The 17,958-nt window shown below is 40.3% G+C and overlaps 3 protein-coding genes across 3 annotated transcripts; 2 read left to right on the plus strand and 1 right to left on the minus strand.

Annotated features, from left to right (window-relative positions):
• Positions 1-3,079: 3,079 nt before the first annotated feature.
• On the plus strand, positions 3,080-6,534 carry LOC103369610 (clusterin-like protein 1). Its single transcript, XM_008298362.1, has 8 exons — positions 3,080-3,170; positions 3,264-3,412; positions 3,795-3,965; positions 4,057-4,498; positions 4,592-4,720; positions 5,446-5,660; positions 6,113-6,293; positions 6,394-6,534. The coding sequence occupies exons 1-8, from the start codon at positions 3,080-3,082 to the stop codon at positions 6,402-6,404; spliced, it is 1,389 nt and encodes a 462-aa protein (XP_008296584.1). The 3' UTR covers positions 6,405-6,534.
• Positions 6,535-7,318: 784 nt separating this feature from the next.
• On the plus strand, positions 7,319-10,944 carry tyms (thymidylate synthetase). The gene is made up of 7 exons (XM_008298364.1): positions 7,319-7,610; positions 8,309-8,382; positions 8,477-8,651; positions 9,929-10,030; positions 10,138-10,313; positions 10,398-10,469; positions 10,547-10,944. Exons 1-7 carry the CDS (start codon positions 7,379-7,381, stop codon positions 10,682-10,684), a joined length of 969 nt encoding a protein of 322 aa, XP_008296586.1. The 5' UTR covers positions 7,319-7,378; the 3' UTR covers positions 10,685-10,944.
• Positions 10,878-17,907, minus strand: enosf1 (enolase superfamily member 1). Its single transcript, XM_008298363.1, has 15 exons — positions 17,756-17,907; positions 17,513-17,615; positions 15,796-15,911; positions 14,696-14,782; positions 14,579-14,605; positions 14,421-14,493; positions 14,267-14,305; positions 14,012-14,094; positions 13,812-13,934; positions 13,609-13,743; positions 12,685-12,726; positions 12,472-12,601; positions 11,619-11,718; positions 11,449-11,530; positions 10,878-11,336 (listed from the first exon to the last, which is right to left on the minus strand). The coding sequence occupies exons 1-15, from the start codon at positions 17,834-17,836 to the stop codon at positions 11,244-11,246; spliced, it is 1,314 nt and encodes a 437-aa protein (XP_008296585.1). The 5' UTR covers positions 17,837-17,907; the 3' UTR covers positions 10,878-11,243.
• Between the last annotated feature and the right edge of the window lie 51 nt (positions 17,908-17,958).

The raw sequence follows: 17,958 nt of genomic DNA on the forward strand, positions 1-17,958 counted from the left end.
CTCAGGAATGTTTAGTTTCATTTATTAGGTCCAATATTCTTTCTCCTTTCAGACTGCTCAGGTCTCTGCCTCAGCTCCTGGTGAAACTGATCCGAAACGGTGAAGTTGCAGGACTTAAAAAACAAAACAATGAGCTGAAAGATGCTGAAATGTTCAGCGGAGTGACACCTTTCTCATTTAAGCAGCAATCCATCTCTTGCACAATCAATTCTTATCAGCCTAAAAACAGCTAAGATCACTATTTATGTTAAAATCCAATTTTAAAAGCTTGTTTTTTATAGTTTCTTGCATTGTTGTGATGTAGGCTATTAAAGTGAGGCCTGGTTCAAATGTATATGTACTTTATAGGACGAGATCGTCCATTTTTATCTCAAAAGAAATCTTAAAAATGCAAAAACAGGCTTAAAGTGCTGTCAAGAGGATGTCAAACCAACAGGTGGTGATATAGCTCTCACTCTAAAATGTATTCCAATAGAAGTCTGGGGGAAAAAAAGTAGAAGAGTAACTTTATATTTATGTGTAAACCTGTTAAAAACATTCTGTTGGTTAAATCGTCTCATGTAAACAAATGAGAAAATGGCACAAACTCAAAACCAAACGCTGCAAAAAACTCACACTGGAAAGAGTTTTCCAAAAGTTTGCATTTGTACAAAAGGTCAAAAGTCACAGCAAAAGCCAAGTTTTAAATCCAATCCGTGACTTTCGGGCTCAACTTCCAGCTTTTAAATCTTGGCACATTATTCAAGTTAATAAGTGGAGAAGAAAAAACATAACAAATGCAGATGTTTCCACGAGGGAAGCCGTCACTGAAAGGTTCGACACGTATGAAAACGACGTGCTGCGGCCTCGTGATGAAGCCTGCGGTTCTTTGGGGGTTTGATGTGGGACGAACCTGTAACTGTGTCGGTTCTGCAGGTGGCTGATTAGCGTGATCTGGAAACACCCGCGGCGCTCCGTGTGTTCCTAGATTACTTCAATCTTGGCTGCAGTTGAACCGCTCTGCTCCTCTCTGTGGGAACCCGACATTCTGGTTCGGGATTATTTCACTGTAGCGCCCACATGTTTCTCTCCCGCAAACAACTCTGACTTCACTGATTCCTCACCGCAGTGTTGGGGATATGTCTTTTAGTTTAGATTCTTCTTTGGTTTTTCTTCTTGTAGCCACTGCAGCTATAACAGACCTTTACAGTCACTGATTGGAAGATTTTGGAGAAACATTTTAAAGGGAAGTTTTCATCACTCATAATTCAAATAGAGGAATATTGTCCAATAGAATCTCGAGTGGAGAATTTCACACTTTTGCACATTAATACAAATATAATCCTTTAACCTCTGAAGAGTTCAGCTCTTGTTTGATATGCATTTTTTTTTTATTGTTATTTCTCTTTGCTATTAGATCAGATCAAAAAGCAAAGAGAAAAAAAATAGAAAGAAAATAAAAATAGATTTTTAAAAAATTTATAAAAATATTTTAAACAAAAAATTTTAAAAAATAAAAATGAAAATAATAATAATAATAATTAATTAACTACTGTGGACGCCATGTCTTAAGAATTTAATATATTCAGAGTATCTAAAAATCATAGCATCTCGAGCCTAAATAATTATTTATATGTGCATTTGCATTTTTTTTTCAGTCCATTCACTTCCAAACTAGTACATTAGAAGAGTATCCATTTCAGAGAAGATGCAGTTGTGTTGTATGAATATTAAAATATCTTTATCTTACATGCAGTGCAAGTTCGACTACGTTACCACAGAAAATACAATATAGACAAAAACATATTCAAATATGGATTCCACAGATCTGTTCATTGCTTAATTTTAATGTCATACAGAAATTAATGGACACCTAATAGCTGCCTGGAATGGTAGAAAAAATCCAAACATCAAAACCTGCGTGCTTTGTAGTTAGAGCTAAGACTTGTAAACAACCAGAGTTTTTGCCAGCATTCACATGTGCATGCACAGGCCTCCCGCTCCTGTTGTGCCCTGCGGTGCAGAGCTTAGCCCGTGATTGAGACCATGCCGGTGAGTGCCAGGTCCTTGCAGGAGGTCCAGGCTTACTGTCAGCCCAATGAAGATTAGAGCATAAAGTTTTACCTGAGGAGGGCTCTGGAGCACGTTAGAGACAATTAAGCGAGTGAGACGGAGCTGAAAACAACTGGGCACGTTTTTATGTGGACTGCGCATTGAAGCGAGTCCGTTAGCTGGTCTGCAGGTACGCTGTCTGCATGAGGCTTAATAAGCAATAACGCAGACACACTAATAGGATCTGTGCTGCTGAGTAGATCCATAAAAATAGAACAATCCTCGAGGAAGCAGAGTCTGTCAGTCTCATCCCTCCAACAGCACAAGCTGCTGCTTTTGTTCTGGAGTCGGATGTTTTCGTAGTCCTCCAGGTAAATGGCATTTCTTTGGTTTCTTAGAGTCACACGGGGGGCACAGATGTCAGCGTGCGACAGCAGGGCTCAGATGAGGTGTAGTTTTCCTAGAAAGCATCAAATACAGCTTTATTTTGAACATATGTGCCACCTAGAAGACATCATGTTCTGTGTGTTGAGTGAGAAGTAATGATCAGCATAGCCACAGCAATATAGTGTATTTAATTCTGAACAGCCAGTGTTTAAGATTTTTCTTTGCTTTTTTCTTTTTGTTGTTTGTCACATGTACAGATAACAATATACTGTGTTGTGCAGCAGTTTCTTATTGCTGCTGAATGTCCACAATCTACCAGAGCAGGAGCTAAAACAAGAGCAGCCAAACTTATTTTACTTCAAGAGTCAAGCTGTTGCAGTTTTGCTAATTTTATTGAATTAAAATGCAGTTGTGCTCTGTTATAACTGCTGGGTTAGTTCATGTGGATCTCTTTTGTTCGTCCTGTTTGTTGGCTTCACACCAGAACACGCTAATGAGTGAACATTTTGTAATTAGTTCCCCTTAATGTTGTAAACATTTTAACTGGTTTTTAAATGAAATTGCACAAGAAATGCTGCCACCTTGTGGGAAAACGACTGTTTCTTCATGTTGCGCTTTTTGTTGCCAGAGAAATAAGAAACTGTCCAGAGCTGAAGACGAGATGAGGAGGTTTCTGTCTCAGATTCTCTGCATCGCTGTAGTTGTGCTCTGTGCCGCTGATTCTCCTGCCGTCAGCGAGGAAACACTGAAAAGTAAGAACTTCACTGACAGAATAACAAGAAACATATGAGGAGAGGGTGTTGGAGAGCTTAATCAGTGTGTGTCTTATGTGTGTGTGTGTGCAGAGCTGTCTGCAGCTGGAGAGCAGTATGTGGATGAGGAGATAAAACAAACTTTACTTGGAGTGAAGCAGATGAAGGAAATGATGGAGAAGAAAGAAGAGAAGCACAGACACCTGATGGACGCCCTGAGACACAGCAGCGACAAGAAGGAGGTCAGTTTTGATGCCAGAATTCAGGCTCCAGCTTCTACAAGTGAAGTAGATTTGCATATTAGTCAGTTTCATGCCAGTCTTTGTGGATTATTCTGAAGCCCACCACACATTTTCTGCCTCATAAAAGCAAAGTCACACAGAGAAACCTCAAAGCAGACAGTGAATGATGAAGGTGGGAGTGCGGCTGGTTGAGCGAGTTGTGGGTGTAGTTTTACTGCAAGTCAGAATAAATGAACTGTCACTAGATTCATATATTTTCTTAGTCATTTCAGAACAAAAAGCAGGGCTGCGTGCCAGATCCCCGAACCCTCGTCTTATCCTCTCTGGCTTATTAAGAGGCAACATATCAGTGACAGAAGTTTCTGTTCTGGGGTTCCTTCAGGGGGTGATGCAGCTGGCCAAAGAAACAGAGCAGAAACTGGAGGAAGCTGAACAGAGATGTCGAGATTTGACCAAATCTTCCTTTGGGAAGTGTCGACCTTGCCTGGAAGATTCCTGTAAGGCCTTCTACACGTCTACATGTCGCCGTGGCTTCGCTTCTTTCTCATTTAAGGTTTGACTTCAGTGTGATAAAAAGTCTCAAAGCTCAGAAAATGTGACATTTAAGACTGATGTGACGAATATTTCTATGAATCTCACTTTAGGTCGAGGAGTTTTTTAGGAAAATGGCCACCCAGTTGGACGCTACAGAGCATGTTTACAATCAAAACCAGGAGAGTTCAGATGGAACCTCGTCAGCTGAGATCACAGAAGATAGATCCCATCTGGATCTGTCCCAGGCTGAAACGTCGTTCAGTCAGCTGTCGTCGAACATCAGCCTCCTGTACGACCGCAGCATCTCCGTGGTCCAGAGGATGCAGCAGGTGTTCGGTCGTTCCTTTCAAGCCGCCTTCACCTCAGAGCTGCAGCCCGGCCCGCTGTCAGCCATGCAGGGGGAACCCAGCGCCGGCTTCCTCAGGACCGTGGGTTTGGATCACGTCTTCGACTCGGTGTTTGACTTTGGGAAGAACGTGGTGGAGAAATTCAGCTCCACGGTGGCTGATGCGTTTGAGGAGATGCATGAAGCTGAAGAGTATCTACAACAAGGTATCTGATGCTTTGTGTGTCACTGTAGAGAAGAACCGTGTGTTTGTTTGCTTTATGTGCTCCTGGGTAACACTGTTTGGTCTTAATCTACAGATACAGGTTCCCTTCCTGCTTGGGGAGCGACTCCAGGCGGATATCTGTGCAGACAACTAAGGAGACAAGCATCAGAGTGCTGGCAGCTGCAAGTCTTATGCGAGACATGCAAGGATTATCTGCTAAAAGGTAATTCACTGGCACAGACAGTACTCACTTTTGGTTCCAATTCTATTTGGCTGCTCATCATACACAGATACATAATTTTTTAAGTTGAAATTTAAATGCTCAAATTACAAGCTTTTTGCTCACAGGAACATTAAAAAACTTTTAGAAATTGCAGCATGGCCTTCTTTACTTTACGTACTGAGAATAAAATTAAGTTGAAACTATTCTCCAGTTTTTTTTAATGTTAATCATGTCCAAGATTGATTAATATTTACACTAATCAAGTGACCATTTAGTGGAGAAAATGTACAAAAATGTGTTTAAAATCACAATTTCCAAGAGCACAAATTTGACTTATTTTTCTGAGCAATAGTCCAAATGCCAGTGATGGTCAGTTTATAATGATTTAAGACAAAAGCAGCAAATCCTCATATTTAAGAAGCTGGAATCAGTGACTTTTTGCATTTTTTAGTCAATTAAAGGGTTAATCCATTATCACACTTGTTGCTGATGAATTATCTTCTCACTTAACTGATAAATCAATTCACTGGAAATTGCTTGATTATGATTATTACTAACAACATTGCGGCTAAACAATATCTTCAGTAATACCTTTTGGCACTGGTACAATAATGCCATCATCACTTGTTGACTTTAACTCCAGATAGGTGGGTGATAAAGGTCTGCTGATGTACAATGTTTTCTGTCCCAGAGTTGTGGATTTATTCCCTCTTCTCCACTTTCAGAGTGTCCCAGTGTGCAGCAGTTGCACTCTGAGACGGAGGAGATGTACATGCTGCTGAACGCCTCCCGTCAGCAGTACGACGACAGACTGCAGCTGGTCCAGAGACACACAGCCGACACTCAGAAGTGGCTGAGCAGCATGGATGACAAGTTCGGTTGGATCAGCCAGCTGTCCAACAGCTCAGTGGACCCACAGCACATCTTCAGAGTGATCACGGTGTGTTTGTATTGATGCCGGATCTGTCAGATCTTCAGTATTTAATTTGGAAGACTGTTATCAGGGCTACTAAGTACTAAGTGCATTTGTCTTTGGCTGATAAATCAGGATTAGTGTTGAGCCTACATCAGAGTTTCTTTGCCAAAGAGCATTCAAAATAATCCTGTTATTTGAATTATATATATGTGTGTGTGTGTGTGTGTGTGTGTGTGTGTGTGTACAAACATTTTCATTCCCTAAAAGGAATTATAAAAGTTGAAAGCCAAATCCCGTCCTATGCACTTTGCACATTCTATATGATTAAATGCATATGATTATGTTGATTTGCAATAATCCTTCAGTGGATATCAAGTTGGTACAATATTGCTGCCCTGCAGTTTACTTTGATGTTATATTTTAGTATTGATGATCTGTGTTGCAGCAGTGGTCTGAAGCAGTTTCTCATTTTTCAGGTGAATTCGCAGCCACAGATGAAGAATATCAAACCTAAAGCAGACCGCAGCGTGGTCGTCTCCATACTGGACTCAACCCCGATAACCGTACTAGTCCCAGCAGATCTGGAGGTGGATGACCCTGCTTTCATCCAGTATGTCGCTCAGGAGGCTCTGACACTTCATAAACAGCAGATAAAAGGTACTGATCTCACCAGCGTGGTTCTTTAGTGGCCTCTACATAAACTGTATTCTCTGTAAATTGGGATCCAAAAACTGTTCTGTGGTTCTTTTCTACGCAGGAATGGAGTAATGTGACCATCTGATCATCCAAACAGTTTCTCCAGATGCTGAATAAAGAGTTCAGTGACGTCCAGGTTTTTTGAACAACTAAGCTTTATCTTTTCAAAACTTGAAAATGACCGCGTAGACCTCTAAACTCTCACATGCACAGCTTATGTTCTTTATGTTCATGTATGTTGATTCTTATAGTTTTGAAATGTTTCTGCAATAAAACTGTGTACACTGCTCAAGCCATTCTTTGTTGTTGTGTGTGTGTGTGTGTTTTTTTTTCTGTTAAATTTTGTATTTAGCATATAAATATTTTATTCATTAGAATTTCTTCTTCACAATTAATTATTTTACATTACTGGAACAATTTGCATTTCTTATAGAAAATTAAACCTTTGAATGCAGTAGCATATATTTGAACATAGTTTATGTAAATCAAAGAAGATTTTATGTCTTATATGATTATCCTGGCAAAATGTTAGTGTGAGAGTAGATGCCACTGATGACCTGCAAAGCAACAAAGAAAATAATCTGAATTTAGGGCCAGTTTGAGCTGATTTCTTCATATTTTTACATGTATTTTACATTATCATTATTATTAGTAGTAGTAATATTAAACACAAAATGGAAATAATGCTAAAAAACCATGTCACTTATTTTGAAATATATTTTAAAAGAGCCTCTTTGACATTTTGGTGATCATAATGTATAATAATTCTTAGATTTTATTTTAATTTATTTTGTGCATTTTGTCAGTTTTGTAATGTCTGCGGAAGTGTTTGTATAAAAGGACAGCAATCATTAAAAAAAAAAACAAAAAAAAAAAAAACAGTGGGGCGCTTTTTTCGTCACTCTCGCGAGATCTGTTCTCGCCTCCTGTTGGGCCGTTCAGTGAAAGGGGCGGTCGGCGCGGGAAATTTACCCGGGAGAAAGAGAGCAGGGACAATTCTGTTATTGATCTCTCTGCAGGACACCTCCGAACTTTTGTCCACAAAAATGCCCGCCACCTCAGAGATGCACACCGTGGAGCTGCAGCGGCAGGACTGCCGTGAGGAGAAGGAAAAGATGGCGGCTCCGGCTCCGGAGAAGAAGTTCGGAATGTTCTGCGATGAACGCGGGTACCTGGACCAGATCGAGTACATCATGCAGCACGGCCGCAGGAAGGGAGACCGAACCGGGACAGGAGTCATCTCTGTGTTCGGGGCTCAGGCCAGATACAGTCTGAGAGGTAATGCTTGACTTTATATGCGTACTGGAGGTAGAAGTGCTGGTAACAACAGCCCTGCAAGAAGTGATCAGATTGTCAGGAAGTACTGCAAGTAAAAGTCATGCATTCAGGAAGGAAAAGTGCAAATAGCCATATTTACTTAAAGTAAAAGCATGCATTATAGAAAATGTGTCATATTATTTAAAAAAGCTTAATAAAGTAGCATGGAATAAAACTGCTAAGTTAAAGTGGAAGTAACTTAAAATTGCACTTATGTCCAGTAAAAGTACCAAGCTAAAAAAAACCAATTTCTTATTATTATCGCTACAGATATATCTGTGTTGGAGTTTATTAAACAGCAACTTGCAGCACCTAAATGTCTAAAATGTCTCGTAGACATTTGTGTAACAGTTTGTCCACCAGAGAGCACTGACAAGTGTACATAGTTGATTTTTAAGATGTATGTTTTTTCCAATATGTTTATTGAGCTATTGTGATGATTGATTAATTGGTTTGAGTGAATATTTTTGAGAAAGAATATCTAAATCCTCACCTTCTTGAATGTCTTCACACATCTGTTTCACAAAACAAGTGAATAAGAGAGGGATGAATGTTTCCAAAAGTTCCAAAAAAGACTCTTGCACACTTTCTAACCTGCAAAACCACATTCGATTGTGATCTGCAGGAATGTCCAATAACCTGTTTGTGTTCATTTACAGACCAGTTTCCCTTATTGACAACCAAGAGAGTGTTCTGGAGAGGAATCCTTGAAGAACTGCTGTGGTTCATCAAGGTGAGGCTGATGAGGGGAAAGAAAAAATCTAAAATCATCCTGTGCAGCTTTGACTGGCAAATGAGTGAGACGCTGATGTTGTTCTACATCACAGGGTTCAACAAATGCAAAGGAACTGTCAGAGAAAGGAGTGAAAATCTGGGATGCCAACGGTTCCCGGGACTTCTTGGACAACCTCGGGTTCACAGAGCGAGAGGAGGGCGACCTGGGGCCTGTGTACGGCTTCCAGTGGAGGCACTTTGGTGCAGAGTACAAAAACATGCATGCAGGTAGAGCTTCACCCGGAACTCTGCAGTGACAAGACTGAGTTTTATCTTTGCTACACAGATAATCATATGTGGTTCAGTCCATTTTACAAGGCGTACACTTGAGCAAGATGTTAATGATCACAAATGTCAAATAGGTAATTTTTTGTCAGGATGACCTTGTTGCTCCAACTGTAATCACAAACAAAAGATATCATCTCACTTGACTCTCGGCATGCACATCATTTTTGTTTGTGGAGCAATGAAAAGTTAAACATCTGCATGTCGAGATTCCAGACGTTCATTAAAAAATACACCTTTTCATTTTTGCCTCTTAAACTTTAAGTATAGATTTAGTTGTACAAATGTTAGCTTTTTTGAAAATCGACCAGCTTTTCATGCAGACGTGTGGGCGGCTGTGGCTCAGGTGGTAGAGCGGTTATCGATCGCCGGCCCAATGGCAGGCCAGCGCCGTGCATGGCAGCTCTGTCTCCATTGGTGAATGAGAAAACCTTGTAAACCACTTTGAGTGCTGCTAAGGCAGAAAAGCTCTATATAAGTGCAGACCATTAACCATTTACATGTTGGAGAACATTTTAAACGCAAGCCTTTGAAAGACTGTGAGTAGGTTGGCAGGTTTCAGAGAGGTCTCAGCTCGTCTATGGCCCTCTTTTCTACCAAGCAGTTAGAGAGATGGTTCAGGGCTGGTGCGTAATTTTGAGCCAGTTTTGTGTTTGAACTGTCAAAAAACATCTTCAGCTTCTCAGCAAAATCCAGCTGAAACACATTAATTCTCAGCTCGAGGACAGCAAGTTGCAAGAGTACAAAAAGGAAGCTGGAGCACATTCCCTTATTTCACATCCCTTTATTATGCAAACAGACACATAATAAAGAGCTGTGCATTAAGCAGCGTGCTCCAGCTCCCTTTTGTACCCTGGAAATGTGTTGAAGCTGTAGATGCTAATGTAGACTCTCAAAGCCAGAAGCAGCAGTTGTAAAGAGATGCTGTAATCCGCCACTGTTGTTCTTGTGCTTGGTGCTCGTGTTGTGAGGAAAGCAGAGACGTATACAAAGGTAGAAAGTGATGTAGAGACTCTACAGTGGCTCTCTATCATGTGGAAGCTGGTTCTTAGAAGGTCTATAAGCCAAACTGGCACTTGCACTAAGCTAGAACTGGAAAAGGAAACGTCACAACTTTATTCCTCTTTAAAGCTACACTTCTTATACTTTTCAGAGTGCATCTTCCGTAGCTTCACACACCTATCTGATCATCTTACATCTTAATTTGTTGTTTTCAACAGATTACACAGGACAAGGAGTTGACCAGCTGCAGAAAATCATCGACACCATCAAGAAAAACCCAGAGGACCGACGGATCATCATGTGCGCTTGGAACCCAAAAGGTGATTCAGACTGCTGAAGTTAACCTTGATTTAAACCAACCTGGTGCTCGTTTCTACTCTGATTACATGAAGGATTATCAGTTACATGTAGGTTTGTGTTGTTGCAGACCTGCCCCTCATGGCTCTGCCGCCCTGCCACGCTCTCTGCCAGTTCTACGTGTGTGACGGTGAGCTGTCGTGTCAGCTGTACCAGCGCTCGGGTGATATGGGTCTGGGAGTGCCGTTCAACATCGCCAGCTATGCGCTCCTCACCTACATGATCGCTCACATTACAGGACTCAAGGTAAAGGCGCTGAACTCGAGTCGAACCTGCCGTCATCCAGTTTGCCCTCTGTCGCCTCACCGTTTTGTTTTTCCGTCTCTTCAGCCTGGCGACTTTGTTCACACTCTCGGAGACGCGCACATCTACGTCAACCACATCGAACCTCTCAAAGTGCAGGTGGGTCAGTCGAGACCCTTCTTTGTAATCAGTCTGTTGTGTTTTTTTATTTTAAATGTTCTTAAACTCTCGTGCAGCTTGAGAGGGAGATCCGACCTTTCCCCAAACTGAAGATCCTGAGACAAGTGGAGAGCATTGATGATTTCCGTGCGGAGGACTTTGAGATCTGCGACTACAACCCACATCCCACCATCAAGATGCAGATGGCCGTGTGAAGCCACCATCATCCCACAGTATGTTCTGTAGAAATGTCTGCTTCACTCGTACATATTTTATAAGTTGAGTTTAGCCAACTCACCAAACGAGGGTTCAAAAGGATTTAATTTAAGTAAACTGAAACCTCATTAAGCACTTATAGACGGTGTTTTCTTCCCTTTTTTCAACTGTAAAAGACACAAGTGTTGGGTGTTTTCTTTCATTTTCTGTACTTTTATTGATAAATTATCTAAATCTGTAAATAAATATGTGAACTTTAGTGGTAACTTGGCTTGAACAGAAATGTTACAAACACACATCAGGAACCTGGAAGCACATAAACGGTGACGGGTAAGTAGTGTTGCACTTATGTAACCAGGCTGCTCAGAAAGGTCCTGCATTTTTGTGCATACGTGTTGCCTCCAGGAGGAATCTATGTGGGAGAAACCAGATTTCTCATTTACGTGTCATTTAAAAAAAAAAAAACCCTGGTGGAAAAGGACGACTATAAACTGATTTTCACAGAACTTGTACCAGTCTAATTATACATATAGCGGTAAAATGTTTAAGATACATTCCTTATTTCTTCTGGTGCAGCTTCCATACGTCTCCCTCGGGGTATTGGTGTCTCTTTACCGATGACTCAAGCATCTCACAAGAATAGCCTGGATCCTGAAAACAAGAAGCGCAGCATATATAGACGCCATCTAAGGCAGTTGTCGACAATTGCGAAGGCTTTTAGGGTAATGCAGATTAACTTTGTGTTTTCGAGTCAGTTTCTTACCTTTGGGGGCATGTAGTGGGCGTCTTGAATCACCACAGGGCTGGTGAAGTGCTCATGGAGGTGGTCTACGTATTCACACATCCTGGGGAAAAAAAAAAAAAAAAGGTGAATGTACAGCTATAATCAGTGGAGACCTGAAGCTGGTGACAAAAATAAACTCTGCTCTTTACCGGTTGCTGAGATTCGCAGACACGCAGATGTAGTCGAACAGAATGAGATGCTGGACGAGCTCACACAATCCGACTCCTCCGGCATGAGGGCACACGGGCACTGAGGAAAGAAGTATGTTACAAATAAACACAGATAGGTTTGTAATGCAACAAAGATGGGTCAAAAATCTAACAGAATCCATCAGTCACTAATAGTTAAGTGGTTAAAGGGGAGTGCTACGACAGGCTTAAAGCTTTGCATCTAAAAAATATGAGCTTTTTTTACTCTCTTATTTATCTTATTTTGTTCTCTTTCATGTAAGGAATTGCTCATGAAAATAATGATTTAAAAAAAGCAGAAAATCAGGATGAGGAGAATGATTAAACTTGTGTAACGTGGAAATGAAGGAGTTTCAAATGAAATAAGTTAATGATAGCTAAAAGATTAGAGGAATCTGTTTTCGTTTATTTTATCAGCACATTAAAGGTAAAAAAATCCTGTTTAACCAACTTACAGACCTTTTCAGCTGTGGCCATTTTAACATGAAATAGGAGGAAAACAGGTCAGTCAGTAATAAAGTCTAAACAGAACCTTTATGTCATTGGTAACACCTTTGTTAACTGTTTCATGTCAAAGATGCTGCTGTCAAAAAGGCTGATTTGACTTGTAGTGTGTATATAAGTAAACAGCTTTATATTTATTTTAATGCTCCATTTATATTAATTAACTAACTGGATTTTTAGTTGATGCACTCAGTTATATTTTTGACTTGTCTGATAACCTTGGAGGCTGGTGGAGGGAAAAAAAACAACACCTATTGATACTTTGTGGCTCTATTTGACGCATGATTGTTGTCATTCCTTGAACTTTTACCTCCAAACTTGTGGGCCATCAGCAGCACAGCCAGGTTCTCGTTGACGCTGCCCAGCCGACAGCTGTCTATTTGGACAAACTGCAGCGCGGAAGCCTGCAGGAGCTGCTTAAACATGACCCTGTTGTGACACTGGAGAGGAAACTTGACTAAACCCAAGAAATATGATGTAATCAATCAATTCTAAGTGTGGAGGGACAAACTTGAGGTCTGACCTGTTCCCCTGTTGCCACTCCAATCCCGAGTGGAGCCAAAGCCTGCAACACAAGAGTCAGACATCTTTAATCACTCTTCAGCCACAGATAAATGACAGAAAGAAACAGCCGGTCCCCCCCTAGAGAAGAGCCTGTATTTGATGTGACTGTTATTATTTTTGCTAGAAAGCCAATCAAATGACTACAGAGACACAACAACTACAAACACATGCAATTTTAGAGGCAGAAAACAGCTTAAGAAAAACCAAACGATCACAAAAAGGCACAAAACTGCTTCACAAATTTGCAAAAAACAAACACAAAGAGGTACAAAACATTTTAAAAGATGCAAAACATTTGGAGACACAAACAACTTCAAAAAAGTGGAAAACAGCGTCTAAGAAACAGAAAATTGCAAAGAGGTTAAAAACAACAACAAGGAAATGCAGCACAACTACAAAGATGTAGGAAATGACTTCAAGGATGAAAAAACAGACAAAACAACTTCAAGAGGGCAGAAAACTGCTGTTCAAAAATCATTTAAAATAAATCTCCAGGCATGCACAACAACCACAGAGGCACAAATCAGCTTTTAAGAGATGCAGAGATACAAAGATGCACAAAACAGCTTCACAGATGAAAAACAACCTCAAAGAAACTTCAAAGACAAAGAAAAAAAGATATGCAAAACTCCATACAGATAAATCACAATCATAATAACAATCACAACAAGAAGTAAAACAACCTCATTAATAAACAAAACATGTGGAGATTCAAACGACTTCAACAAGATGCAAAATGACCACAAAGACTCACAAAATCTCCACAGAAAGAAACAACTACAAGTGACATGATGATGTTGCTTTGTGTCTGTTTCAACCTGAATGTCTCATAATTAAATCCTAATTGTTTCCTCAACACACAGCTCAAAGATAAATCTCTCACCTTAGAAATAGTAGCGTGACCCAGGATGTCGTCCGGAGACGTCGGCTCCTCGATCCAAAGAGGTTTGACCTCAGCCAGCTTGGACACCCAGCTGATGGCCTCGGCTACATCCCATCTCTGGTTGGCATCAATCATCTAACACAAAAAAGCACATTTCAGTATAATGGCCATAAACACAAAAGTGGGGGGAAAAACAAACTTACCAGGGTGTTGTTGGGTCCAATCATTTGCCGTATGAGGCGACATCTGCGTATGTCGTCTTCTAGATCAGCACCAACCTTCACCTTAAACTTGGTCCAACCACTTTTTAGTGCATCTGTGCAGAGCTTAAGAAAAACGTGACTATCATTAAAAAAAAACGTTCATCTAACTGGAGACATAGTGTATTTTATAGAATAGAGACCTGTTTGAGCTGCTGGTCTGAGTATCCGAGCCAAGCACAGGAGGTGGTGTACGCAGGATAACCCTCCTTCAGCATCTGATCCTCTGACAGGTGACAGAAACACACAGGCAGTAAATTACTCAAGAAGAAATGTGTTTAAATGGAGAAAATGGGCCATTTCTGCTAAAAGCACTCCAGCTAATTTCTAAGGAGGCAATTTAATTCTGCACAGTCCCATTCAGCCATGTAATTAATGGCTCTTTTCAGTGTGCTCACCTCTCTGCTGCCTGCCCTCCTGTGCTTTCACAAGTATGTCTGAAAAAGGACGAGAAGCAGAAAGAGTCTGCTGGTTCACTGCTCATAGAAAGAAGGGATTTCTTTTTTCTCAAGCTGCGTTGGACACATACTGCTCATCATAAAGCTGTCTCACCCAGAGCTTCGTCCTCCGTGAGCGCGTCGCTGATGTATCTGAAGTCGATGCATGAGACAATCTGCCTTGGATCCTGGATTGACACACACAAGACACGACATTTCCCTTGAGATCGCACCCTGGGCATAAATCGATGGTCTAAATTATCTGTGACTCACCATGTCGACCAGCAGCTTCCACAGCGGCTGCAGGGAAAACGATGACAACAGCTTGTGAGTCATGAGGTGAGCAAAAATGGTGTTTTTAAGTCATAATGCCTCAGCTGGAGGCCCCACCTTGTCCTCGGCCCTCGCCCACAGGTCCCACACAGCGTTCAGGACTGCAGCAGTGGCCAGGTGGATCACTCCTTTCTCTGGACCCAACTGGGTCAGACAAGGACACAGATTTAAAAAGCCACCCTTGTTATTCCCTTTTACAAATTAAACACAGGAAGCAAAGCAAAACTGGAGAGTCTTAGTTTAAAAAATTCTACTATATTCGTCACCCTTTCCTCTTGTTGTAGTTGATTATTTATACATCTAGGGAGCTGTTTCTACTTTTTAGTCAGCATGAGGGCATATTTAATCCTGACACTACTGAAAAAAGCCAGGATTCAAGTGTGCCAACCCTTTTACATTTGTTTGGCTTGACCACTCAGTCTTAAATTAAAGGACCTGTGGCCCCGTAGCAACATTTATGGTCGTTTATGGTTCTCAGCATATGTCATAAGTCACACAGTTCTGCATACGGAGTCAGAAGTCGGATACAGTTGTAAAGTTTGTTCACCGTCGGGCAAAAAAAACATATGTTGTTGATTTTTTTTTTGCAGTAACAAACTTAATGGAACCCCGGTAGCAAAAAAAAAAAAGAACATTTCTTCAAACATTTCAATCTCAAGCTGTTAAGAATGGGGGTGGAAATATTCCGCTTAGGGGTTGTGTGGCAGCTAGTGACACATTTAATGTAGCATGAAACGAACATCAGCAAATTCTGGATGCAAACGTCCCGCAGTCAGCAAAGAAAAATGAAGTGAAAAGAGGCTGGTTTCGACAGAAAACCTCAAAGTCCACCATAAACTATTTCGAGAAGCAAAGGTGAAGGACTGTGAAAAGTCGTAGCAAGGCAGGCTAGTCCTAGTTTATATTTTCCCTTTTTGTTTCATGTTGCTATTTGAGGAGAGGCTTCTTTTTAATGCAAACAAAATATGAAATGTACCCAATTTTGTTTACAACTGTATAACAAAATGTAGTTAATTCTTGAAATATTCTCTTAAGATTGTATAAGCACAGTAAGAAGAAAGATGTTATTAGTCCCTGATTCTCATCAAATTGAATGGTTCAGCTTTATCCATGTCCGCTCATTTGATATTTATTACTAATTGAGAGTCTGTTCTTACCCATCTCATCTGGCCATCGCTGGTCAGCAGGCGGTAAAACATACGGAAGTCGCTCACGATCTCCTGCAAAGATTTCCCGACAACCAGTCCTGCCAGGGCATTAACGGCGCACACCACTGCAACAAAAACAGCCTTTAGGAGGATGAAAGCTTCCAGGAAACCCCGCAGTGCTACCAAACCTCACACTGTTGGTTTATTTGGTAAGTCAAGCTAGAATGAATGCAGTCTAAAAACATCAGTCCCGCATTAATATTCTGTAACCGTCTTAGAGAGGTGTTGATTCAGCTGTGTGGACATTTTGGAGGCTGCAGTTTGTGATGCTGTTGAACTTTATTGTTTTATGCTGATTGATGTTTCTGTTATTTCATGCATTTATGTCAAAGAAGACAAGGTAAATCTGTCTAACACCTTTCTGCATAGGGCAATAAAGCTCAACAGCAACACAAGTTACATCCTCCAAAATGAATCAGACAGTTACAAGATTTTTTTTTTTACACTTCTATAAATGTAGGATTTATTGCAGGACTGTTTTATTAGCAAGAAAACCTATTTATATAACACCTTATCAAACGTAGAGGGGACTCAAAGTGCTTTACAGGCGAAGGAAAAAATAAATAAATAGATCAAGTAAACAATAAAGTACGGCAAAGTTAAATGAAATTAATAAAATAAAATAAATTAAAAAGTAATGGGGTGCAGTAGATGTTTTGGGGACTGGACTGTCAGTTTTTTCTTTATTATTAAAAAAAAAAAAAAAGTTCTTTCTTGTGGATTGGAAAAAATGGATCGGTAAAGTAACTATAATAAGATAATGAAGACTCCTGTAAGTACATAGAGTAATTGATTGAAGAAAAAAATTAGGAAAATTTTATTTTAACTTTAAACAGTCCAGACAAGTTGAATGAAGTGCACTGATTGACTAAAATGGTGGAAACAGACAAAAAATAAAAGCATGTAAAACCAGGTATATTATAAAATAAAAAAAAAGGAATAAAAATAAAGTGAATAAAAATGCAGACAAGTTTAATGAAAGTAGAGTTGTTGTTTTTTTTAAAGACCAAGACAATAAAACTCTTAAAAAAACAAAACAAACAAAAAAAAAATCCAGCTACATTTGGCGCAAATCTAAGCTCCAATGGAAGCTGGTTCTAGCAGCAGTTAATAGAATGAGTAATGTCACCGTCATTATTACTATATAATATAATATAATATAATAATAATTTTAGTCTTGTGTTAGACTGCATTAATTCCACGTAGATGTACCGAATAAATTGCCAACAGTTAACAGTTTGTTTGCGGTAGTATTCTTTGAAAAGATGCTATACGTGTTAGCTAACATTACCACAAGATGGCGGCGTTGGGCTCAGCTTTCAGCACTAGCAAACGGAAACAGGTGTGGCGTTCAGGTACAGTCAGAAATACGATATAACTAAGATTTGTATTATTAAGCAGCGTATCTTCATGGGCTGTAGTCTGCATTAAGTTTACGTATTTTTTTTCTTTGGCTTGTCATTGTTATTACGTCCATAAAATGGGCAGCTTCTACAGCTCAAGTCGCCATTTGTTGCATGGTTTCATTTAGAAACGTTCTAAATTCTGAGTTTATTAGGAGCACTTTAACGCAGCAGTAAGTTAGCGTTGTTGTGGTAGTTTTTGTCGTGAAACTAGGTTATGTGTTGTTTTTCGGAAGTTACGCGCAACACTGTGGAAATCTTACCAATTTCGGTGCCTCTTCCTAAAGTGAATGTGAGGCCGAAGCCTTTCAGTCCGCTGTCCGTGTCTAGAACCACGTAAGCGGCGGAATAATCCGGGTCGGTGTGCTGCAGTGTGGACAGAAAGAGGAAAGGCCTCATAGTTTGACTTAGATCGTTTTAAAATGCACATGTAAGCACAATATAAGAGTCCTGGGAATATGCAGCACGGTGCAGGGTTCTTGCAGAAGCTGCAGAAACTTCCTTACCATCGCATCCGAGCCGTGCTGCTCCAAAGACGTCGGGAATCTCACATCCCTCACTGTCAAATTAATAATTTTGTGCAACATTTCAACTCTCAGATTAACTCTATGTTTTGTGATTTGCACCCTGTTTGCAGTAGTTTCCTCCTGAGTGACCTGTAGAAGCAGATCCCACCCACTTCACACAGCCACCGGTTTAAATATTGCCT

Source organism: Stegastes partitus, unplaced genomic scaffold, assembly GCF_000690725.1.
Source record: "Stegastes partitus isolate 25-593 unplaced genomic scaffold, Stegastes_partitus-1.0.2 Scaffold1309, whole genome shotgun sequence".
NCBI lineage: Eukaryota > Metazoa > Chordata > Actinopteri > Pomacentridae > Stegastes > Stegastes partitus.